The sequence below is a fragment of the Diaporthe citri genome, assembly GCF_014595645.1.
Source record: "Diaporthe citri strain NFHF-8-4 chromosome Unknown scaffold_1, whole genome shotgun sequence".
Lineage (NCBI taxonomy): Eukaryota > Fungi > Ascomycota > Sordariomycetes > Diaporthales > Diaporthaceae > Diaporthe > Diaporthe citri.
The window spans coordinates 3,951,623-3,975,474 of NW_025064846.1; the positions used below are offsets into that span (position 1 = coordinate 3,951,623).

The following is a 23,852-nucleotide window of genomic DNA, read 5'->3' on the forward strand; positions in this document are numbered from 1 at the left end:
GCGCCGAGACCTGTAGGTCTGTCTGTTCACTCGCTGTCCCGTGTCACAGACGCAATGATGAATCCCTATAAGGGGGTCCGACGTCCGGCGCCTTCCTCATTCCTCGACTCCCCCTTCTCTCCTGCACCACTCAACCGTCTCACTCAAGCAGCACACAGTTTTACTCGCGAGATTGACACTTCCTATTTGCGCCTCCACATTAACTGCCTAGAACTTTTCCCTACTCTTGCCACTAATAGCAATGTCTGCCATCACCGTACAGCCCTTAGACTTCTCGGAGCGGACGGTCACCGCCAGGCCCCGTCTAGGTGCCGTCGTTTCAAACGTCGATATTGAAAACATCACTGGTAAGATTCGGTGACACTATTGATGCAAACACTGTGGCATGCATTTGCCATGCTACATTTGTACAACGAGAACTATACCCGTAATGCCCATCCCAGGGCTAATCGGTAACCTCGTCGTGAGTATCCTTATAGCGCGCGCCTTCTCGAGTACTGGCTGACCACTCGATGCAGATGCCGACTTTGCTGTCATCCGTGATGCACTCTTCAACCACCAGCTCCTGGTCTTCAAGAACCAGGGCCATGTGACCCCCAAGGCTCAGTATGAGCTCACCCGGCGCTTCGACCCCGAGGCCAACTCGTACGGTCATGGGAAGACCATCGACGCCAAGCGGTCCATCCTGCACCCTGATCTCAAGACGGTTCCATCCCAGCCGCAAGTTCAGGTCATCGGAAATGGCTTCGTGTCTGAGTACGAGGGTCTGAAGGACTTCAGGCTGCGCCATCCCCACCACAAGACCTTCCACGCAACCTCGATCCCGCCGGCGGACGACCTAGACTTCACCCGGTTCTACAGGTGGCACGTCGATGCCGCCTTGTACGGCCTTGCTCCTCCTATAGTCACCACCCTTCTTGCTGTCAAGGTGCCCGGCGGCCGCCGGCAGACCTGCAGATACGACGATGGCACGGGCGATGAGCTGGATGTTCCGCTGGGCACTACCGCATTCGTCAGTGGTGTCGACATGTTCGACCAGCTATCTCCCGGGGACCAGGAGTTCGCCCGCACCACGAAGGTCGAATACGCGCCTCACCCATACATATGGATGAGCAGCGCCAAGTCGCGGTCCACCGGGCTCGGGCTGGTGAGCGAAGACAAGGAGATCCCGCTGGACCAGCTCCCCGAGATCGAGCAGGACAAGATCCAGATCTTGCCCATGTGCTGGCGGAACCCAGTCACCGGGAAGCTAGCTCTACAGGTGCACCCTTCTGCTGTCAGGAAGTTGCACCTCAAGGACGGGACGGTGGTGGATAACCTGGAGGAGGTGCGGGAGACCGTGTACCGGCTGCAGAGGCCTGGTATCGCCCCAAACAAGGTCTACGCACATGATTGGCAGGAAGGTGACTTCGTCCTCTTCCACAACCGAGGGCTGCTGCATTCCGTCGTCGGGGCATTTGCTGAAGACGAGGTCAGGCTGTTCCGTCAGTGCAATGTTGCCGCGACCCAGCTTCCTGAAGGCCCAGTACAGGCTGCGCAGGCTGCTTAAGTTGCAACGCTGGGGGTCCAACCCTTTTTTTTTACACTTTGTTGATAGCCTTATAGACGAATAAGAATTCGAATTTGTTTCCAAGCCCACCAGCCTAGTCTTCAAATTCTCATGCTACTTCCAGCTCATAGTTTATCCATCATCTATAGCTGCACTAATCATGAGATGTCATGATTCATACTTACCTACTTCTTAGGACGCCGTGTGTTTAACCCAAAAGCTCAACATATCCTATATCCTCAGGGAGGTTATCCCATAAGAGGTTATCATATAAGAGGTCATCCTATAGAAGGTTGTCCCATAGGAGGTTATCCTATAAGAGGCTGTCCTATAGAAGGTTATCCCATAGGAGATTATCCCATACCGGGCTTTCCTGTGTTGAAAGGCAGGCGGTTGTGCCTTTCCTTTCTCTTTTCCTCAGGGATATACCTAATGCCTCAAATTTGTTGAAACCTCCAGGTCCGCTGAGTCTATTCGAAACCAGCTCCTTTCATCCCGTCTTTGCTGAAGAAAACCGCTAAACGCATCCCTTCCCTTCCTGTCTGTGTAGCTCGTGACAAAAGAACACGAGCAAACAATGATTTACTTGGGCGAGACTAATTGATCGTTTGAGGAGTGCCTGCCTTTAGGAGGAAATGCAGAAGGTGGTGAAGTGAACACGTACCAGATCTACTTCGAGAGGACTTGCACAGTTCTACGCCATTCTCACACTTAAGAACTCTTCAAGTATCCACTTCATGGTTTTCTGCTTGAACGAAGTTGATGCAGCTGGTCTTGTCCAACGCCATATATCTTTGTCTCCCTGTCCTCTGTGCATGTTGAAGACACCACCTCGACCTAGGCAAGCGGTCTTGGCCTGAGTCACATTCTTTCTTCAATGTCAAAGAGCTGTATGAATCAAGCATACAGGGGGCCTCAAGTAAAACACAGAATACCACTTTACAGGCCTGATTTCCTTGGTTTAACTCTCAAGGAATCAGATTGCGTAATCGACACTTCATACATAAGGTTAACATCTTGCTGTCTTCCCAGACTCTTCGCTTCCATCAATGTTGTCCAACTCGCTTAGCAGCACCGGCAAAACTGTGTCACCACACCAGCATCTCATCAAAAACACTGAGCCACAAGCCGATTGAACGCACTCACTCGCCAAGATGACGAGGCTTGAGTATCATTGCTCTGTGAAGCACGACGAGCGCAACGGCAACAACAACTTGATCACAGTCGACCGTGTCTTGCCTGAGACGAAGAAGCCTCAAGGCCTTGAGATCTCCTTCGAGAGGACCATTCGCGTTCCCGACAACAAGGAGTTGTCCCACCTCCCTCCTAGTCTCGGTTCCTTCCCACTGTACAAGGTCCAAGACTATGCCCACCGTCTCCCCCAAAGCATGGTTGACAAGGGAGGAGTTTTCTTTCCCATGCACCAGAAGGAAGCCATGTGGATTAATTCAAGGCCACCGCGCCCTTCATGATCAAGATTTACTGCGGATATATCAATGTGGTGTCAGGCGAGCATGCCGCCGAGCGCACCGAGACCAAGCAGCGGCGGGCGAAGCTTCTTGAACAAGGTGAGCTCATCCAAGACTATTTTGTCCTACCGGAACAGCCTTGGATCGACAGCGTGGCCATCAAGCCTGCGGTTCGTCGCGTAAGTTGCCCCACAAGATCACCCTCATGGTGACTCTCGCGTCTTGGATTGCTCTCAGCCCAGCTTCAGTCGGAACGCGCCATTTCGCTTCCAAGGTGCTTCATGTGAATTGCTAATCGTAACCTAACTCTATCTAGGATGCCCCTCGGACAGGGCTACACAGTTGAAGCTCAGATCACTGGCGAAGAAGTTGTTGGGGGACTGACCTTTGAGATTACACCTGGCCTTTGTAAGTGCTTTTCTCATGCATAAGGGCATCTTCCCTGCTGACCACCCTTAGGCGAACTTAAGAATCAGGGCTCCGTCGAAATCTATATTAAGACTCTGACAGGATGCACTCTTACTGTGCGATGCTTTGCAGATGATGATATCGATACCATCAAGAGTCGAGTGCAAGAAATGGAGGGGATTGCGCCTGATGAGCAAAGGCTCATATATAAGGGCCGTCAACTGGAGGACGACAGAACCCTCCGTCATTGCAGTATTCAGAGGGTGACAATCCTTCCCTATACATGTGTTATCTGCTTTCAAGATGGCTAGGATGAGGTTTTCTTGATTATCCACAGTAAAAGCTAATAGAATTACATCCAGGGGGACACATTGCATTTGGTAAAGAGAGTGCGAGGGGGTGGTGGGCCTGTGCTGTCTGAGCTCGGGATCGCTGCTGGTGGATTGATCAAGCAACACATCCGGAAGGATACTCGCGGACCCAAGGGATGGGTAAAGGGCTTGGCTATCCCCTTTCGTGTCCAAATTCGTGACAGTTCGACCTTCCGTCAGGTTACAGGCGAGGAGCCGCCCGCATGTCCGACTGACGCAGAGGCTGTAAGTCCGCCTGAGAAATTCACTACCTCTTCTGTATTTTGTACACGAGAGTCTCCTGTTGCGTACCTCTATATCATACGAAAAAGCTGACTCGATATTTCCAGTACGCCAAAGCCGGCGTCCCTTTCTTCGACTTGTACGAACAAAATCCTACCGATGTCTCTGGTGCTGAAGCTTTCGGAGCTCTCCAAAGCATCAATGTGACTGACACATCCTCAACCACACCGGCCTGCTCCGCTACGCCGATGAGGAGATCTACCCCTCGGCAAAGGCAGCCATGGACGCAGGGTCTACCTGGGTCATTGGGGAGTTTAACTCAATTGCCTGCTCTGGCGCCCCTGATGTCTCGGACACATTCGCGCAGGCACTATGGGTGGTTGATATGGGACTGATATACGCCGCGCGGAACGCGTCCTCGGTCCACCTGCACCAGGGCGCCACTCTCGTCTTCCAGAGCGCCGACCAGTCCAACAGCGCCGGTGAGAACGGGACGCCAGGCTTCTCGACTTACAGCTTCGTCTACCCGCGCAACAGCTCCAAGCGGGGTGAGCCGCGGGCCCTGCCCAGCTTCGTCAGCCTCCTGTTCATCACCGAGGCCCTCGGGGACGGCTCCGGCGCCCAGGTCGCGGCACTGGACACGCCCGCAGGTCTCAGCAAGGACCATTTCTCGTCCTATGCCTTCTATAAGGACGACTTCCTGGGCAAAATCGCTCTAATCAACCTGAAGCCATTTTATAAGAACTCGACCGAGGACTTCACCGTCACCGTCGACCTGTCCCAGTACACCCAAGACCTGAAGTCCCCGGCCCAGCTGAAGCGTATGACGGCTCCGCACGTCGATGAAGGAAAGACGGAAAAGACCACCTGGGCAGGGCAGTCTTTTAAGAACGGTGAGCCGACTGGGGAACTTGATATTGAGGAGATCGGCGAGGACGGGTTGGTTGAGGTGAGGGGAAGCGAGGCCGTTCTCATATTCCTTGACGGTAGCTCTGTATATGCCTCGTAGAAGTTCACCTTCGACAAGCGTGTGCATTAAACATTCTGTACACCCATTGGTATCTCTGATTTTGACTGTGCTTCTTCAACAACCTTTGTCCATCCTCCAACCAAGTTTTGTCTTGTTTCCCGCGGGCACACCCCCACGATGCTCTGCATTAAGCACACGACGTCCTGCAAATTAGTGGACTGTGTACTGCTCTTCTGGGCAACGGTGAAGGTAGCACCGGAGTCAGGATTTTGAAGAACCCAGTTGAAGATATCACTTGATGATACCTACTCCGGGTCAGCCTAATCAGCCCTTCTGGGATAACGTCCTAACCCCCTATAGGACAACCCCTCTAAGACCACTCCCTCTTGGATAACACGCTATCAGATAACCTCCCATAGGATAACCTCATATAGTATAATCTCCTTTAAGATGACCTCTTATAGGATAACCTCCTATGGGATAACCTCCTGTGGGATATAGGATAACCTCCCAGTGGTTGGAGGAGTGGAGGAAGACAACAGAAGACTCAGTGCCCACTTCTTCCTGAAAACGAGACAAAACACTGCCCGATACTGAAAATCGTGAGCGAAGCAGGCAGAATTTGAAAACAGCTCCTTAAGTTACTGTTCAACAGCTTGCCACACAAACACTCAAGTGCTTGAACTTTACGCCTTGAGAGAGTCGGTCTCGGAAGATCGTAAGCTGCTGAAAACGGCAGGCCTTCATGTCTTCTTCGTGTAAGTAACAGGGCTTCGCGCTGAAATTTCTCTTTTAGAAGAGTCAGATCGACCGAGAAACGCGCTTCTTCGAAACTGCGTCCTCCTAAAAGAGTTGTTTTAGCTCACAGCTGAATCTTGTCCTCAGATGCTGTCCTGAGCGAACCCAAACCCGTTCTCGCGCCCCTCCACTACGCACTTTTTCTGAGCCAGAGACAGACCATTCCTCGTCTATTTGTAATCCATGAGAAAGGCATTTATGGCCAAAGGTGAACCAGGGCCTTTCAGCCACCTAAGAAGGGTCCCAACAAGGCGGTTGGGTGGAGGGGGGTTGCTGGGCCAAACACGGGGCTGAGATAGACGAGTGTGTATTGACTGCCTCTCCAGGTCATAGCCTTGATATCCCTTTCACCTGAAAACGTTGTTCCGCTCTAGAAGACCGTCCCAATAGTCCCAGTCGACCGGCCCAGCAGCATCCAAATCCCCGCTGAGGTTTCGGAAAATGCTATCAAACTGCTGGTCGAGACCTAGTTGAAACGAATTTGTGGTCATATCAGGTGCCACCCCATACATGTAACTCATATTGCCGTATCCATTCCTCGAGTCAACCTGCGTGGCCACCCCGGCCAGTTGGTGAAGAGCAGATGTCTCAGGCTGCACTGATGTCGGGGTGGTCGAAGTGGCCGAAGATGTTCTGGAGGGCATGCTCTTCCTGGATTTCCGTTCTCGAAGCTCTGCGATCACCTCAGGTACCGGGATCGGCTCAGCGTTGTCATGTGCAATCTTTGCCTCCCGCGCCTCCCACGCATGTAACGTCAGCTCCCTTACAGCTGCGTATAATTCGTTGTTACTGTCTTCTAGGAGTGATGATCTGTGCTTATACATGTCAGACACTAGTTTCCAGGCCTTGTTGGTCAGAGTTGCTTTGGGATCTTGGTTTCGGGAGGAGATGAGCATGAAGACGAAAGCGTCGATTTGGAAGGCATTGTCGATATGCCACGAGAAGTTATCGAGGGTCTTTGTTGATTTTCCGAGTACATCATACTCGACCATCTTGACGCTGACCTCGAATAGTATATCTCGCTCGGACTGAGGTATCGATTTCCCCCTATCGGGATACTGAGAAGGATGATGAGCCATAAGCCTCATCTTACAGGTGGCAGACCGCACACCGCCATCAGCCATGAGGTGCAGTGGAATAGCAGGGTCGAGATGCTTGAGGTAGTTCTCGTCCATGTGAGCTTCGAATTGGTCGATGAGCTTGTCTTTGTCCTGGATAGGGACGGCTGGGTCTTGGAAGGTGCTTCCATGTCGAATCATGAACTCACCAACCTCGTATCGGCAGAGACAAACTTGGGTTGGAGGTGTTAGCGGTTGGAAACGGAACGCGTAACATTACTGGAGAGAGATTCACTCACAGGTCATTTCTGTTGGGCCTTTGTGTATCAAGGGCATCTCTTCCATGTGGGGATTGAGGTCAACATCATTGAGATTCTCAGGCAGGGGAAAGGCTTGGACGCCATGGAAAGGAGGTCGTAGTCCAATGTGGTGATGGCTGCGGCCATCAATCCACATTATCTGCCGCCAGAGACGTCTTCGTAGTTGTGACACGTAGACCGAGTCATTGGGCGCGTCGTTGGAAGTGTGTGCAGTCAGCCTCAGGCCCAGCCTCACTGCGACGCCGGCCAGAAGCCAGAAAGTCTGTTCATCGTAAATCTGGCGGGCAGGAAGCTATATGACAGTGAGCATTGGCACGTTTTGACGAGAAGAGGCCACCCTACTAGGAATATCACAAAGGCCTGGAGCGTAACTAGGTTCCGGGATTTCATGAAGGACGCTGCTGCCAGGGCTTGTTGGCATGCCGAAAAGTAGCGGGTGAGCAGCAGGGGCTTGGGCGCGTCGAATTGTGCCTGACAATCTTCCTCCTTGAGAGACATAATTGCCGCTGCGTAGATGGCGAACAGTAAGGCGACCGATGGCTTCGGAACGGTGTCCAAGTCCTTGCTTGCCTCGATGATTATGGGCTGGACCGAGGGGGCGTGTATGACCTTAGACATGGGATTCACATTCTGCAAGAAAGCCTGCCAGAGCATAAATGCCTGCATTGGAGGGGGATGGAAGTCCCGAAGATCAGCAACATTGCGGAAGGCGGAAAACAGCAGCGAACTAGGGCTCATGCTGGAGCCATATTCTGCTGAACTGGGAGCATCATCCTCGCTTGAGGACTTGGTGGCCCTTGGGTCTTGGAACTGGTGAGAAAGGGGCTTAGTTAACGAGTCTCGCGCAGACAGGGTACGTCCAGGTGCTGGACACGAACCTCGTCGTTCAACCCGGTCCATAGGCTTCTATGGCAGGAAGCAAACATCAGTAATCAGCAAAGCTCTACGGCCGTGCAAGTGACCGATGACGGTGCATGCCGAGAGAAGGGAGCTCATACTGGCCAAACGTTGGCACTTGCCGCTGGGGACGTGATTCCTCAGGGCTGGAGGTGCTGTCGAGGGACCTTGAGGATGCCGAGTAGAGCCCACCAGATCGTTCCGAAGTCTGCGCTCTCTTGAGGTCGCCACCTTGAGCATGTTTTCGCCGTCGTTTATATGGCTGCCTCACCCCAGGGAGACAGGACACTCCCGCGCGAACGCAACTGCTGCATGGATCGAGCCGATCGCAGCGGACCTTGCGCTGTTTACACAGGACACACGAGTACTCCTGCTTGGTTGCAGGCCCTCGAGGCTGCGGTGTAGTAGTAACAATTGCTGCCGTTTCCGGTGCGGCTGGTGGTGAGGTTGAAGCCATGTTCGATGGTCGACGCAAGCCGCTGCAAGTGGGCGTGGAGGGATGGTGCTTGGCCTGCATTCAGAACTGGTATGAGGCACGATCCATTTCGATAGACAATAGTCCAGATAGAGACTGTAGATGGCTTGCCCGGATATTCGTGGCTGCACTCGACCATGCCAGAAATATGTCGGGTAAGATGCAAGAGAAGTCCGGCGATCGGTGATGATGGATGCCTGCTTCTGAGACCTGCTGTGGTCCAGACAGACCCCGGAGTTCCCACTGTACCTCTGATAATGCGATGCAGCCCCACCTCAAATCAGGTATTCAGGATATTCCACCATGTCGCCAGCATGGTAAGAATATAGTCTGGGCCATAAGCGGTACCTAGTCTACAAAGTATTCATTACTCCCTTTCCTGAAATTCATCCCTCGAGTTTTGGACACCCATGTGAGAGATGGTGGGTTGTGCTCAGGGGGGCTTGCTGTACTCTCATATGCAATCAATCGTTCCATTTTGGCGCTAGTGACCTGCACATGACACCTCACACCCTTTTTTCATCACACTTCCATTTTCAACTATTTTCACCTCCCATATAATAAATACTTTCTTAATTTAATTATACTTTATATTAGAAAATAGCTATTTCTTTTTTGCTTCTTTTAATATTTATTTAAAGAAAGTAGAGGGAATATTAAATATATAAGATATATTAATATTTAATTTTAAAAAAGAATTTAAAATTTTAAGGTAATAGTGATTTTAAATAAATTTAGTTAAATTTATACTATTAAGATTAGTGATTTTAATATAACTCTTAAATTTTACTACCTCTTTAATTTCTCTTTAACTTAAGTTATTTTTAACTTTAATTTAAATGCAAATTTCTCCTCTTTTATATACCTAATTTAATAACAGAAAAAAGAAATGAAATTAGAAAAGAAGCAGCTTTCTTTTTATATATATTTTAAATAAATTAAAGTAAAATTAAAAAGTGCGTATAAAAAAGGTATGAGGTGTTAAATGTAGGTCGTTAGCGCCAAAATGGAACGATTGATTGCATATGAGAGTACTGATTCGTCGTCCCCTTTCCCATCTCATCTCACCCTTCTCATTTGCGTTCGCCCTAGAGGAACATGTCCGAACCCAACCCGCCAGTCGACGGCCCTAACCTGCAGTAGGACGGATGCTTTTGATCAAAGATGCGTTCAGGTCTTTGTTCTTTCTGCTCTCGGGCCCCGCTGTATGGCCATAATGCAGCCAGCTCCGGGCTCCTTAGTTACCCCCACGGACTTCTCCCTCGGACCCCGACGGAGCTAACCATCTGGCTTGACGTCGTCTCATGTGAGAAGATGTTGTACGAACACGTAAGACAAGGAGCACGAACACGCGGAAACTTACGTTGCGCCTGCATCCTTTTCGTTTTCCCGATATTCCCAGCCCTGAAATTGAGACCCAAGACGCCGCCATCATGGTCAAGATCCTCTGTTTGCACGGCCAAGGAACAAGCGGCTCGATATTCAAGTCGCAGTCAGGTTCGTATCTCAACTGAGGGTGCCCCACTGGTTGCTCGTCTACCCCTTGCTTTTCCCATGGCTGATCAGGCCTCAAGCCTCATTCCGCGCCAAGCTGCCCTCGGAGTGGGAATGGGACTTCCCAGATGCTCCCTACTCGGCCAAGCCGCACCCTGGCATTGATGTCCTATTCCGTAGTCCAACATACGCCTGGTGGTTGGCCTCACAAGACATCGTGAACGCCGTGCGCGCTTCTCACTTATGGCTTGATGAATACATCGAGGAGCATGGTCCGTACGACGGGGTCTGTTGCTTCTCACAGGGTTGCTCCCTCGTTAGCACTTACCTCTTGTACCACGCAAAAGAGAGCCCACAGCTTCCACTCCCCTTCCAATCAGCGGTTTTCATCTGCGGAGGGCTGCCGCTGCCAGTGCTAGAGGACATGGGTCTCGATGCGCAAGGGGCGTACGAATTAAACCAAAGAACGGTGGAGCAGATGAAGGCCAAGAGCGCAGTGCTTTATGATACTGCAAGTTTACCCAAGGGTCAGGGGTTATGGGATTACACTGCGGATTTAGAGCATAAGGCGGACGAACTGCCCGATGAGGCGGACTGCTTCGGACTTGATTTCACATCGTTTCCGGAGGATGTCAGGATCAAGATACCAACCGTCCACATTGTTGGGGCGAAAGATCCGAGGTGGTCCGCAGGTGTCCAGCTAGCCTACTTCTGTGATGATCGCAAGATGTTTGATCATGGAGGGGGTCACGATATACCAAGAACAACGCAGGTATCTCTGAGTATTGCGGAGTTGATCAAAGGCGTTAATGGAGTCTAAGGTCGGTGTTCCGGTTGGAATCATACCAAATGTATTATCAACGATAGATACAAAGCCCATAGAGTATTTAATCTACCGATCTCCATAGTCTACACTAATTTCACCATGAGCATTCAAATGAAAGAACGTATAGGCTCTTAAAGGAGTGCAAGTTTATGTGCCCGAATGACTGAAGAAAGCGTAACAAGCTGACTTTAATCTCTATGCTCTGGTGGACTCGGTGGACCTGATGAGTTCTATAACCTCAAGAGCAGCCGGAAGCTAAATGTGGCTTTTCAAGGTTGATTTGAGATTCCCATTCTCGTCCCATTCAATCTTCTTTCCCGTCCTCAAGCTCTGCTGAAGCGCAGAAGCAATCTCCATGCCCTTGACAGCCACGTCCAACTCGTAAGGCAACGGCTTGCTGTCCAGCACCGCTTCCGCGAAGACCCGCAGCTCGGTCAGGAAAGCCTTCTCGTACCGCTCATAGAAGTCAGGCATCACGTCGTTGCCAACGCCGTTCTTGTCACCGGCGGTGATCAGGTCGCGGTGAGGGTGCAGGTTGACCTTGAGCGCCCCTTCCGTGCCGATGATCTCGGTAGGATTGTCGAAGCCGTGATGCATGATCCGCGAGAAGAAGTAGTACGAGATGGGAGCAACTGCCCCAGGCGAGGGTGGATACCACTCCACGCAGCCGGTTGCGTTGTCTACATCGGCAATCTCGGCCAGTTTGTGGTGTCGTGAGATGTTTCCGATGGCATGGCATGACTTTGGGCGTAGGCCGTTGCCCATAAACGCAAATGTCAGGTCAATGTCGTGAACGCCAGTGTCGATGAAGATGCCAGGGTTGGCCATGATATACGGTGGTAGAAGGTGCTGTCGTCGAACTTGTCCCTTGTCTCACTGCGGACCACAACTGGTGTGCCAATCTTGCCGGAGGAAATAGCCTTCATGGCATTGAGGTATGAATGGTCAAATCTCCTCGAGAACGCCGTCATAACTTTGAGGTGTGCGTTCTCTTTCTTCTGGGAAAGCTCGACAATATCACGAGCTTCGGGTACGGTCATCGAGAGCGGCTTTTCGCATAACACGTGCAAGCCGCGTTTGATGCACTCCTGAACCTGGTCGTGGTGGAACTTCGTAGTGGATGCGATAATGATCGCTTCTAGACCTGGCTCCGCGACCATTTCCTCGAACGTCTTGTAAACATTGACGCCGTAGGGAATCAGATGCTCGTCAGCCCACTCCAGATCCTGAGGGGCCGGTGAGCAGGCACATAGGAGCTCAGTGCGGTTGACATTGTGCAAGGCATTAAGAGCGTGCTGGCGCCCAATACGGCCAATGCCGACGACACCAACAGCAAGTGTTCGAGGCTTGACTCTCTTGCTTCCTGAGGCCATGTTTGTTGTTGCTGAAGCCGGTGGAGTGTTGTATAGCTGGCGCGGGGTACCGATGTGCTCAATGAGTCAAGCGACAATCCAGTGGAAAACAAACACACAGCTTACATGGGGAATATTCGCGCAATGAAGTGATCACCTCTGATCAGGAAAGGGGCCCCAGGAAAGTGTGTGGACAGCAAAATACCTACCTAGGTAGGTATATTGTGGTGTTATGAGACGGTTAGCGGCGGGGTATGGCGCCGGTCTCGAGATGACCCTTAGAGCGCAAGTTTCACACAAGACAAGAAAGAGGTCAATGCAACTCCCACAGAAGAAGACATGTCTTGCCAATTATTATAGGTTTGACTCCTGCACCAGAAGAAATGCAACCCGAGGATGATCACATGCACAGACGGTACCAAGTATAACTACCCCAGAGTCGTAGTAACTAACTCTCAAACTCGCATTTGGCAATTGTCGGCGGAGATGAATCGCTTCGGGAACCTAATTCCGATTTTCATCGTTTCTCGCACATTCATACCCAAGAGGCGCATACAGCCATGTGACCTATTAGTTTTTCTACAAAGAGCAATAGTCCTCCTGAGCTCGATTTCGCCTAATTGAGAAGCTCACATGCAGCAGATGGGAATGTTGGCATTTACCTCAAGTGGAAGTCTTGGATCTTAGTTCAAGGGTTAAGCCCTATCGAGTGGCAAAAGGGCAGACTAGTCTCTACTTACTTTGTCTTGCAAAAGGAAATCGGCCTCCAGTCTGAACCAACTCCGGATTCTGGGGCCAACATTTCCAATACTATTAAAGTCCTGTGGCATCGACCGCTACTTGAAGAAGGAAATCAAATAAAATATTCCTATGTGGTCTGCACGACTCCAAGTGCCGCTCAAGTCCTGGCAGAGGTATTATTTCCTCACAGAATAGGCAGGCGACAATATGACCTTATCTGTAGGACCAGAGTAGCAAAATTTGTCGTGATGTCCTGATCAGAGCTCTGCATGAGGTACAAAAGGCAGGAGCAAAGTGCCTCGGAATCGAAAAGTGACTGACGCCGATGTTGATAATCCTGCCATTACATGCCAATTGCCATGATATAGAGGTGAACATGTGACGGAGTTGTGGCAGTCCGGATTGATGAGACGAAAGGGGAATTTAGGTGAAATTGAGTCTCACGCCTTGATGAATGCGCCATACTGCCAAAAGAATGACCCCAACATGCTGGAGTGTGCCGGGACCAGGCAGCGGCTCCCTCACCTGTCGGTTTGAGCACATGGTGAAATAGTGTGAGAGGAGCGAGGGCAACACGGACGGCCAAAAGCGAAGTCACCACCGCATAAGCGGTGATGGGGTGTTCCGAAGATCATCCATAGATTCATAAGTTTGGCTACTTCGCTGTGGTATATCCGTTTGTTTTGGGTTATAAAGCTGATCCCATTTGGCTTGTGCTGACGTAGAGACCGTGTGGATGGCTGCCTAGAGCTCACTGAGACCAACACAGCCACTGGACCTGTCCAATGCTACATGGACTCCAAAGTTGCTGAGGGATTCCCGTGGCTTCTTGTGCTACAGAAAAAGCCCCCAAAATGCTGCTCCTACGCAAACCGAGTAGGCGCCTGCGAGACAACACTTGGGCGCTCTCGGGCAATGGACAGCAAAGGCCTCCGGTGAGACTGGCTGTATTTGTGGGACAGCCTGATTTTACCTACGTACACATGCAATGAAAGTCGGCCAAGTGCCGCTGAACAAACGCTACTTAGTCTACCTCCGTTCTACAAACATTGCTCCTCATTGACTCCCATATTTTGCGCCGTTGATGCTTTCATGCAGGAAACTTGTATAGCCCAAAATCTTCCCAATGCTGTTACCCCCCGGATTTCGTGATTCATGACATGTTTTGCAGAACGACACTGATGAGGGCGCTGAGAACCCTTTTCAATGAGCCCTCGAAAAAGAGGAGCAATGTTGTCCTTTACCGTTTCTTTCCTCCTCCTCCACCCATCTTCCCAAGTGCCGGGCTAACCACCATATTACCAACAGCCACTTCAGCGAGGTGTCGCATTGCCGCGTACTTGACACCACCCCGCTTGTCGGGCTTGAGGACATGGTCCACGACCGCAGCCCCGAGGGCAGCGCTCGCGATCTTGGTCCCCTTTGTCCTCCAAGGCATCTGTTCCGTCCCCACCTTCATCAGGGCGACGCCCCCGGCCTGAAATGCGACTTTTGCGGCGTCCTCCCACGGAAAATCCTCCCAGGGCATCTTGTTGGTGGTCTTGGGCTTCGGTTGTCGGCTGTTGTGGGACAGACTCCTGACCGGACGAGGACGGGGACGGGGACGGGGCCGCGTCCTGGACGCGGCCTTGAACGATGACCCTGCCCTTCATTTGTGGACGGCGAACAGCGCTCAAGTAGGACGAGCTGGCTCGCGATGGTTTGGGCCGAGGGCGGCTGGCATGTGACGATGGCTTGGAAGGAGGTTCTGATGACTTGTGTTTGTCGTCGTGATCATTCTCGTCGGGGTCCCTTGAGTGGGAGTGAGAGTGCGAGTGTGAATGTGAGTGACGGTGTGAGTGGTGGTGATGGTGATGTCCATGAGAACTAGCAAGAGGGCGGGAATGTGTATGTCCACTTCTCGATGATGAGCCAGGTTGAGAGCTGCCATGCCTCGAATGGCTTTTGTGTTCTCTTCCCAACTGGTTCCTCGCCGTCTCTTTCTTCTCGGGTACGTGCGAATCCAAAGGATCGTCTTCGCCCGACAGATAGTATTTGTCCCTTGGGTCGTAGTCCGTGTCCCATTCAAACTGGCTGTCGTTGTTGTCGATGTTCTCGGCCTTTCTTTCCTGTCTCATGAGGGAAGTCTCAGAAATGCCTCTCTGCAGCTTTGGGCTGTAGCCACGCGGCCGAGTCGATCTCCGATGACTCGAGTCATCGTCGCTGCTGATGTGGCCATCCAAATAGTCAACGCTGGTCTTGGGACGTCTCGGCGAGGGCATCACGGAGAGAACGACTAGAGAAAAGAGATATGAAGGGAGACAATCGAGAATCGAAGCAATATTCTTGATAGTGGGCGGGTGATAAATCAAGGCCTTTCTTGATATTGCCTCTGGTACAGCGGGAGGACTCTTGTGTGGTTGGTAACCCACCCTACTGAAGAACGGCAGGGGGTCTTCTTCTTTTGTAGGAACTATATCAGCAAGTGTGCGCCATGAAGATCTGCATCAAGGGTCCCAGCATCGGGGTGAGAGGACGCCTGCTACTGGACAGTGCCGGATGCAGGCTGATGCAACGCATGAGGAGCATGCCAGGCATGTCACCAGAGCCCCAGCCCCAACGATCCGGTCCCTCCAACGCGGCAAGAGGCGAACACCATCACGCCAGCCGGCATTTGCCAGGTAAAGACAGGGGTTCGTAAGGGCCACAAAGACCGTAGGGGGAGCGAGTTGTGGCGTGGTTGTGTGGTTGGCTGCTCGAGCGCCGGGCAGCAGGGTTGGCCGCGGAACTGATGTCATCCCGCGGATGGTTTCTCACCCTTCCTCCATCCTCCACGAGCATCCAGCATCTTCCTCATCCAACGGACGCTCTTCTGCTCTTCCCCTCCCAGTCATCCCAGAGGGGTTCCGAGACACAATCTAGACTAGTCCGTTGTCATGATTGCGAAGCTTGTCTACGGGGGTGTCTCATGCCATGCGGAGCCAAACACCTGGTGTAGTTTCCAAGTTCTGGAGCGACACTCGCCGTGGTGGTCAGTGGCTGACTCCCGACGAGGTGGTTCCGCGATCGTGTCGCTCATAGAGATCGGTCCCGACTTGTCTCTCCCCCAAACCAGCATGTCAGAAAATGGGTCGGGGTTCTAGACAAGTCGGTGCAAGCCTGGAACGTCCCCCTTTTGTTTTGACATCATGTGTCCCACCTCCGGGCTGCAGCTCCAGCCACTCCCATCTTGCAGCTGCAGCGGTGCATTACGTTGCATTGCATTGGCACCTGCTTGCAGGAGCTGGCTTGCGTCCCCTCTCTTGACTGAGCTCGTGTGTGCTGAGTGCGCTGCTTAGCCACATTGTTGTTATCCGATCGAAGGAATTCATATCAGACAGAACCCGTACCAGGGATCCGAGGCACCTCACGTCTTCTCCACCGCTCTTTCGACGTCAAGCTGCATCTTCTGCCACACGAGCGGCCGCATCTTGAAAGGGGACGCAACACAATCGAATCGTGTGCTATGCACGAGCCGGCAGCTGTTTGAGCATCACATTCCCAAGCAGACATGTCGAAGGCGATGAACGCGTCGTACACTTTGCGTTCCTGGGAAACAGCGGGGTTCCTCCCTGGTCGTTAAGGTTTGCCAGCCGTCCAGCCGGCGCTGGCGGCTGTTGGACTGAAGTGTCAAGCTGTCGGATCAGCCGCTCTAGACCATCTGAAATGCCTAGGCGCTGATTAGACTCGTTCTAGTTGTGGGCAGGCAGTGTGAGCTGGCACAGGTGTCTTTTCTTCCCAGCATCACCATGTGACAGCCGGGCTGGCGTCAACACGAGCCTTTCCCAAACACGACGTCGTTCAGAAACAGCTTCCCGGTTCGCCTCAACTTTATTGCGCCACGAATGTGGCACTTCGAGACTGGCAATCCTCGCAAATTCGCAGGCGCAGGATGATTACTTGGAATAAGTGACGACGACCTGTTACACACTCGTGCAACGGGAACTCGGTCTTGTGACCATAATGACACAGCTGCCAATGGGGCCAAATGACTTTCTGCGATCACGGCCGCTGGCCCAAATCGACGACACGGTTGTCATCCGGCAACAGCACGCTGTCGCACGCTGTGTCGTGATAAACTGAGTATTTCGGTCTGGGCGCTCTCGAGGACCAAGACACATCCAGGCCAGTCCGTTTTGCCAGGTCTGGGCACCCGGTACAACATCCTCCTCGGCCGCAGCAACTTGACAGCGGCGTCATGGGGCTCATCTTCCTCGGGAATGTTAACGAGGTTGATTTTCGGGCCATGTTAGACAGCAGCTTTGTGCAGTGCAGCTTGTCCCACCGGGTTGGCCTGCTTCAAGTCCATGTCATTGAGCCTGGTGTAACGGGAAATTCACCATTGCGCCGGCCCAAATTCTTGGCCCGGCCCGACCGGTGGGTCTGCCGATTGACTCGGCTCCGGGGCGCCTAACCGGCACCGGGACAAAGCGACTTTGACATTGATGTTGCAAGACATTAATTTCTTGGTGACCATTTGACCGCACACTATTCGTCCTAGTCAGCGCCATCCCCAGCGTTGCCCAGTACGATCTAGCTTATGCTAAGACCATGCTTTCTCCGGGACGCAAACTAGTCTGGTAGCAGCGCGCCAATGTGGAATCTGGCATGGCCAGTCGCCTCAGTTGCTGCTGTCACAGACAGTTGGTGTCTTTTGTTAAGCTCCTAAACCCAAAATCAAGTTAGCCCCAACGCCATTATGCAGTCCCTCAGTCAGCAACGCATGGTGGACATCACCCTTAACGCCTTCGCTCTGCCCAATGAATGAGAGCTTGTGGTGCAATTTGGAATTCTGATGGCATCACATAAGTAGGTCTTATCAGGGGAGCTCAACGGGACGTCCGTGTGCTGGTCCAGAAGGAGAACACTTGTAGTCAAACTTCCCGCCCATGAAAAGCTATCTGATGGAACTTCAGGAAGCAACAATACACATTCCCGAATAGTGAGATTACCTCTTGTGCAGTGTCAACATGCCTCTTCCTATGGACGAACACGTCTTGGAGACTAGCCAAGGATTGGTTGATACACTCCACGGTATCTTTGGCCCTCACCCGGGCTACCGACCAGGTAGGCAGTGTCAACGCCCCAGTTTAGAACCGATTTAGTAGCAACGGGCAGACACTTACCAACTTTGCTTGTCCAGCGCATGCAAAGGGCATCCTACTCCAAGGGGATTTCACCCCAAGTGCAGAGGCAAAAAAGCTATCTATAGCACCACACTTCAATCAACCGTCCACCCCTATCATCGCTCGGTTCTCGAACTGTGAGTGGTCCCGCCCTCACTCCCGAGTCCTCTGAAAACTTACGTGGTGCCGAACAGCCACTGGCTTGCCGAATATCCCAGACAACTCGTCCAATGCTGGACCCCGTGGCTTCGCGCTGCGGTTCCAGCTCGCCACCCACCCTCGACGCGTCCACACGGACATCATCGCACACAGCGTGGATGCCTTCCCGGGATCCAACGGCGACGAGGCCCTCGCTTTCTTCAAGGCGCTGAAAGACGGTACAGTCGAGTCGTTCCTCGGCACGCACCCGAAGGCACTGGCCTTCGTACAGGCGCCCAAGCCGGCCCCGGAGAGCTTTGCCAACGAGCAGTTCTTTGGGGTTAACGCATTCAGGCTGATCGACTCGGGCGGGAATGAGACATATGTACGGTACAGAATCGTGCCAGCTGCCGGGCTGAAGACATTGGGTGAAGAGGAGCTCAAGGAGAGGGGCGAGAACTATTTGTTCGAAGAGTTACCGAATCTGGTTGAGGCTGGGCCTGTGGCGTTCAAGTTGAGAGCGCAGGTCGCTGAGAATGGCGACGTTACAGATGATGCCTGTGTGCACTGGCCTGAGGAGAGGAAAGTGGTGGATCTGGGGACAATTTCTCTCAAAGCACTGGTGGAAGATGATGCTGCAGAACAGAAGCATGTCATCTTTGACCCTGTTCCGAGAGATGTCCACGGGCTTGAACCATCCGCGGACCCCTTGTTGGCAGTCAGAGCAGGGGTCTACCTCATCAGTGGCCGGGAGCGTCGTGCTGCATGATCCTGTCAAGTAAGTAAATATTATGCAAGGGGTATTATTTCACATAAATGAATACCTTCTGAGCCTGGGCTGGAAATCTGCCCTGTCAGGTGGTATATGTAAAGCTTCTTGTGAACTTGAGAGGTTGCGAAGGTGAAAGACGTTGTATTTACGCGTCGGAGGTTCCAAACGGGTGTTGCTGTGACTTGGGCAGATAAGCGATAAGGCTTGGCCCAAGATCGGAGAGCTCAAGCACTTGGAATGGACCACGCGTCTTTGCTTGCAACCCCCACTGATCTTCCACACTTCACATTGTGGCAGCTCTCGTTTCCGTCCATCGAGCGTTGCCACGCAGCTGTCTTTTGTCACTAATATCGAATACTCGCTGTCAAAAGGGCAGCACCCTGGACGGTCTGAATACCGGCACGACGTCATCCCTTCCAGAGCCCGTTGCCAAAGTAACCAACCGCCTCCTAGTACGCCGAGGCGAGTGTATGTTGCAGAATGTCGGACGCCCTCGAGTGGCTCATTGAGCATGAGCCGGGCTTTCGCAAGTCAGCAGACCTCACTGCCACCAGAGGGCACCATTTTAAGCTGACCCTCCTGATACAGAGCACGCGTGCCAGCCCTCTACTCCGACTTCCGCGGTCTTCGCTCCACCAATCCTGACGGATACCAAGCCAACATCTCCGCGTGGAGACGCGGCCTCGCCGGCCTCGTGCGCGCTGGCCTTGCTCCCACCGGGTCTGGCTCGTCGCCTAATCCCAACCACGTTGTCCTGAAGGCCGACGAGTCGTTGCTGCGAGCTCTAGAGAGCAAGCAATATGGCCGACCGCTGGCCCTTGGCGCTGTTATCCGAGAGGCGACACAAGAGAGAGACTTAATACCAATGCAAGACTTCTTGAAGGCCAACGAGAGCATATACTACAAACCATGGAGCTCGATACCATGGGGCATCGCCTCGTGGGGCTTCAGGCACCTGGGCCTGACTGGGGCCTTCACTTTCGGCGGGGATGACAGGCTGCCAGGTGGGCAGTTCGTGGTCGTCGCGAATGTGGAGGCTGCCTCTAAGGCGGCACTCGAGCAGACGGCGGGACTGACCTCGCGGTTCGAGAGGACATTCTCGAAAGTTCAGTTCCAGGCGGAATTCAAGGATTCTATACTGAAGGGCCAGCAGTTGTCCGAGACGGACATGGAGGTCCTGCTGCGCTTCATGTCGAGGGACCAGGGCGTGCTACTCTACGACGGCAAGACAGTCAAGATCAGGAATCCCGACGACCAGGAGTCGGTGATCACAGCGGAGGACGAGACAATAGCATCGCTCAGGGAGCTGGCCGAGTACCTGAACCATCAGACGACAGTGCTTGATAACAAGATCGAGGAGCTCACCATGACAGCAAGACAGGCGGTGGCTAAGAAGAACCGCGTCTCGGCCATGGCAGCTCTGAAGTCCAAGAAGCTGGCAGAATCATCCTTGCAACAGCGGTTCGCCACACTCAGCCAGATCGAAGAGGTCTCGGCGAAGATAGAGCAGGCATCGGACAATGTGCAGCTGGTGAAGGTCATGGGCGCGAGCACCGAGGTCCTGAAGACACTGAACGCGCAGGTCGGAGGCGCCGAGCGCGTGGAAGAGGTCGTGGACCATATGCGCGAGCAGATGGGCCAGGCCGATGAAATAAACAGTATCCTCGCAGAGCAGGGCCCCGCGGTCGACGAGGAAGAGCTCGACGACGAGCTCGAGGCGATGTTGCAGGAGCAGACGAGCAAGGAAGAGGAGCTCGAGCGGTCGAGCAGGGAGGCCGCGGAGCAGAAGGAAGCGGAGGACATCGCGAGGAGACTTGCTGATCTGGATGCCCCGCATGCCATCGCGGACAGGAGCCAGGAGACTGACGGGCTCTCAGGGGAGATGAGTAAAATGTCGCTCAAGGACGAGCCCCAGAGGGAGGAGGCGAGCTAACGTGGGCCGCAGAGCATCATGATTGTATCAAGCTGAGGGAATCTTGAGCAAGACGTCCATTCATGATGTTTACAGATCCATGGCTACAGAGTGAGTGGTCGGCCCTGTTCGACGTACCCCTTGTACATTTAGTCGAATTTCGGACATGTGCTCAGCAAGGTTCTTGCGCCACTCATGTCACTGAGTAGACTGGTGAAGGGGGTTCTATTCTTTGCGCAACCTGGCTAACATTTGTATATGCAAGTTCTCGAAGTCGGATTCGGCAGGCTGCATTAAAAATCAAGCGGGCGCCTCCTGATCAGGTCAGGTAACATGGCTTGGGACTGCGTTCATGGGTAACGCAACTCATGAACAGGACGGCTGGGAGCAGTTAAACGACATTACACCAAAGGTATGTGGCGGCTGACGCCACCGTTGGTGTTCTGCTGAACGGCTTAAATTATTTGCGACATCGCATTCCAGCTTACCCGGCTTCAAGTCCGGAGCGCATACAGCTTGGAAACAACCGCCCAGGAAGTCTCTGATGGGGGCGATGATTTTCAGGCGTACCTCTCCAGGTGTGCTGCAGTGCACCGTACCTGTGGCTGGCTGATCGACGATACACACGCAGCCTGTCAATAACCCAGAGCGAACTCGGCGCTGAATTCTTTCAGGGCCTGAGGTCCGTCTCATCGCAGGACGATCTGGAGGCTCCTAGTTTTGAAGGGATTTCTACAAGCAGTTTTACCCGCGCCCCCCGTCCTCCCCCCCTCCCCCCCAGCTCGCGAGCAGGTATGGATCTACGAAAGCACTGATTACTGTCGCTGGAAGCCAATGCCTGCTTTATTAGTGGCTCGTCTAAAACGTAAGCTGGATGACTGGCGAGATTTGGATTACACTGGCATATCCCAAACGTCCCCAAATCAACCTGAGTTTCACCATAAGTTGGATATATATCGGTCGGAAGAGTCGACGACGGCGTTGATGTCAAGGGTATCAGTATAGAAGGAAACCCAATGAAGCAACCTGCTGGTGGATATGCGGCGAGAGCGAACGAGGTGTTGAGTTCTATGGATTGCGTGCGCTGTTTTCAAGACAGTGCGAAATACGCCAACCCAGCGAGCTTCCCCCAACGATCAGCACTTTACGCTCTGATCTTGCTTCGGTCTTGCTCTGCAGGTCTGGAATAGACACTTTTTACGGCGCTATCGTCGTCGCGCTTCCAGAGCTAGATATGTTTTCCGTATGGGAGTGCAACTGTCGATCCTCTGATACAGGTCCTGCGACTCTGTCATCGACCGACCCTCGAGGCGACTGGTCTGCTGCTATCTGGCTGGATGTGATACTTGGATCCATGACTGTGTCAGAGTTTCGTATTGGATAGCCTTCAGCATGGTCCTGTCCATTGGTTATGACATCTGCCGGCTGTTCGGGGGTCACGTTGCTGGCGGCAGGAGATTGGTTCCGAGCTTCATGGGATGGCTCCCGGGTCGTCCCAGCTGCCTTCTGGCGAGACTTGCGCGCATTTGCGATCAGGTCCTTGAATGAATCGCTGTGTTTTGAGGCCCATCCCAGGCCGTCGAATTCCTTGTCTTTGATCTGGGCACCCAGGTTGGCCGAATGAGAGTTGGGAGGAGCGCTGCCACCTTGCGTCCGTTCCCAAGTGTCAAGGTCTCGCAGAAGTTCCGACTTAGCTTTTGGTCGCGCCGAGTCACAGTTGGCATTCCATATCATAACCCATTCCCTGTGTCTTTTCTCGAGTAGTTGTCTGGAACCCCAACTTGAAAGTCCCATCTCTACAAGCCTCTTTCTCAAAGCAGTCTCCTTCATCATAGAGTAATTCAGTGGCGACAACCTCTCTTGCGGTTTAGTCGAGGTGTTGGTTGCAGGGCGAATATTGGGAAATCCGAGGGTCCTTGGCTTTGACTCGCTTGGTTGTGGCCGTGGCTCTCCAGGACAATCGGTATCTAGGTGCCTATCGACTTTCTCGGGCTTCATTCTCCATGAGCAGATTGGGCAAGCAACGAGGCCATCGTCTGTCTGTTGCGTTAGTCTCCAGCACTCAGTTGTCCGTGAAGGGGCAGCGCAGCAGCCTACCAGGCGTGTACTCCTCTACCTCGACCTCCTCCACCTCTGGTACTCCCGCCTCTTCTCTCATAATGGCCGATGTAGCCTCCGCTGCCCTCGCACTGCTCGACCTGGTAGACATCCTGGTCCTTTTCGAATAATGGCCACCGTCTTGTGTACCGTCACCTGCTTTCCTCTTTGGAGTCTGTGCTGGCGCATCAGTCGCAGGAGCTTGTGGTTCTCGTGCGAGCCTGAGCATCGCATCTCTGCCCCGGCTGAAGCTCTCAACAGCCTCTCTTATTGCCCAATTCCCCCTCAACCTCGACTCCTGGTCCGTAGCGCGACACAGTGGACACTTCCCGTCGCTGGCGAGGGCTCTTCGTATGCAGAGGGAGCAGAAGGTGTGGCAACAAGACGTAACCATTGGGGAGTTGAAGAAGTCTTTGCAGACATGGCATCGCAGCGACTGTTCGACAGGCATCAGGCTTGCCAGAGGCGTTCCCAACCAGTCGGTTGGGTCGGATACGTCGTAGGCATCGTCCTTTGTGACGGGACCCGTGTTCCGGGTGTCCATCCTATATCGCTCAAGTTGTGTAAGTCGTCGGACCGTTGCCTCGTATCGATTGGCGTGGTTGTCTCGGTGGTCCCAGCAGGCAAAACAAATCAAAACTCAAGAGAGCGTTGGTTTACTTTTTTGCGAAGTCGCAAGGAATGTCAAGGAAGGGCCGCCACTGGGTCCGCTTTTGGGGAGGCGCGACCTGCCGTGAAAGCGCGTAAAGAGCAACCCCGACCCCTGCAGGTACGCGTCCAACAGAAAGCAGGCGCTCTTCCTGTCTACGCTTACCTCTCCAATTCATGGCCTTTCATGC

The 23,852-nt window shown here is 52.9% G+C and overlaps 9 protein-coding genes across 9 annotated transcripts; 5 read left to right on the forward strand and 4 right to left on the reverse strand.

Moving 5' to 3' along the window:
- Positions 1–241: 241 nt before the first annotated feature.
- Positions 242–1,549, forward strand: INS49_001073 (uncharacterized protein; the record flags this gene model as incomplete). Its single annotated transcript, XM_043161906.1, has 2 exons — positions 242–347; positions 519–1,549. The coding sequence occupies 2 exons, from the start codon at positions 242–244 to the stop codon at positions 1,547–1,549; spliced, it is 1,137 nt and encodes a 378-aa protein (XP_043030412.1).
- A 1,154-nt stretch (positions 1,550–2,703) lies between these two features.
- On the forward strand, positions 2,704–5,028 carry INS49_001074 (uncharacterized protein; the record flags this gene model as incomplete). Its single annotated transcript, XM_043161907.1, has 5 exons — positions 2,704–2,940; positions 3,003–3,197; positions 3,351–3,426; positions 3,985–4,022; positions 4,387–5,028. The coding sequence occupies 5 exons, from the start codon at positions 2,704–2,706 to the stop codon at positions 5,026–5,028; spliced, it is 1,188 nt and encodes a 395-aa protein (XP_043030413.1).
- A 1,106-nt stretch (positions 5,029–6,134) lies between these two features.
- On the reverse strand, positions 6,135–8,302 carry INS49_001075 (uncharacterized protein; the record flags this gene model as incomplete). The annotated part of the gene is made up of 5 exons (XM_043161908.1): positions 6,135–7,078; positions 7,145–7,457; positions 7,508–7,975; positions 8,044–8,071; positions 8,181–8,302. The coding sequence occupies 5 exons, from the start codon at positions 8,300–8,302 to the stop codon at positions 6,135–6,137; spliced, it is 1,875 nt and encodes a 624-aa protein (XP_043030414.1).
- Positions 8,303–9,970: 1,668 nt separating this feature from the next.
- Positions 9,971–10,851, forward strand: INS49_001076 (uncharacterized protein; the record flags this gene model as incomplete). Its single annotated transcript, XM_043161909.1, has 3 exons — positions 9,971–10,034; positions 10,112–10,303; positions 10,412–10,851. The coding sequence occupies 3 exons, from the start codon at positions 9,971–9,973 to the stop codon at positions 10,849–10,851; spliced, it is 696 nt and encodes a 231-aa protein (XP_043030415.1).
- A 261-nt stretch (positions 10,852–11,112) lies between these two features.
- INS49_001077 (uncharacterized protein) lies at positions 11,113–12,230 on the reverse strand (the record flags this gene model as incomplete). The annotated part of the gene is made up of 2 exons (XM_043161910.1): positions 11,113–11,706; positions 11,832–12,230. The coding sequence occupies 2 exons, from the start codon at positions 12,228–12,230 to the stop codon at positions 11,113–11,115; spliced, it is 993 nt and encodes a 330-aa protein (XP_043030416.1).
- Positions 12,231–14,190: 1,960 nt separating this feature from the next.
- Positions 14,191–15,211, reverse strand: INS49_001078 (uncharacterized protein; the record flags this gene model as incomplete). Its single annotated transcript, XM_043161911.1, has 3 exons — positions 14,191–14,509; positions 14,706–14,741; positions 14,913–15,211. The coding sequence occupies 3 exons, from the start codon at positions 15,209–15,211 to the stop codon at positions 14,191–14,193; spliced, it is 654 nt and encodes a 217-aa protein (XP_043030417.1).
- A 2,727-nt stretch (positions 15,212–17,938) lies between these two features.
- On the forward strand, positions 17,939–19,001 carry INS49_001079 (uncharacterized protein; the record flags this gene model as incomplete). Its single annotated transcript, XM_043161912.1, has 3 exons — positions 17,939–18,035; positions 18,112–18,231; positions 18,289–19,001. The coding sequence occupies 3 exons, from the start codon at positions 17,939–17,941 to the stop codon at positions 18,999–19,001; spliced, it is 930 nt and encodes a 309-aa protein (XP_043030418.1).
- Positions 19,002–19,484: 483 nt separating this feature from the next.
- On the forward strand, positions 19,485–20,937 carry INS49_001080 (uncharacterized protein; the record flags this gene model as incomplete). The annotated part of the gene is made up of 2 exons (XM_043161913.1): positions 19,485–19,534; positions 19,593–20,937. The coding sequence occupies 2 exons, from the start codon at positions 19,485–19,487 to the stop codon at positions 20,935–20,937; spliced, it is 1,395 nt and encodes a 464-aa protein (XP_043030419.1).
- A 1,176-nt stretch (positions 20,938–22,113) lies between these two features.
- On the reverse strand, positions 22,114–23,557 carry INS49_001081 (uncharacterized protein; the record flags this gene model as incomplete). The annotated part of the gene is made up of 2 exons (XM_043161914.1): positions 22,114–22,952; positions 23,014–23,557. The coding sequence occupies 2 exons, from the start codon at positions 23,555–23,557 to the stop codon at positions 22,114–22,116; spliced, it is 1,383 nt and encodes a 460-aa protein (XP_043030420.1).
- Between the last annotated feature and the right edge of the window lie 295 nt (positions 23,558–23,852).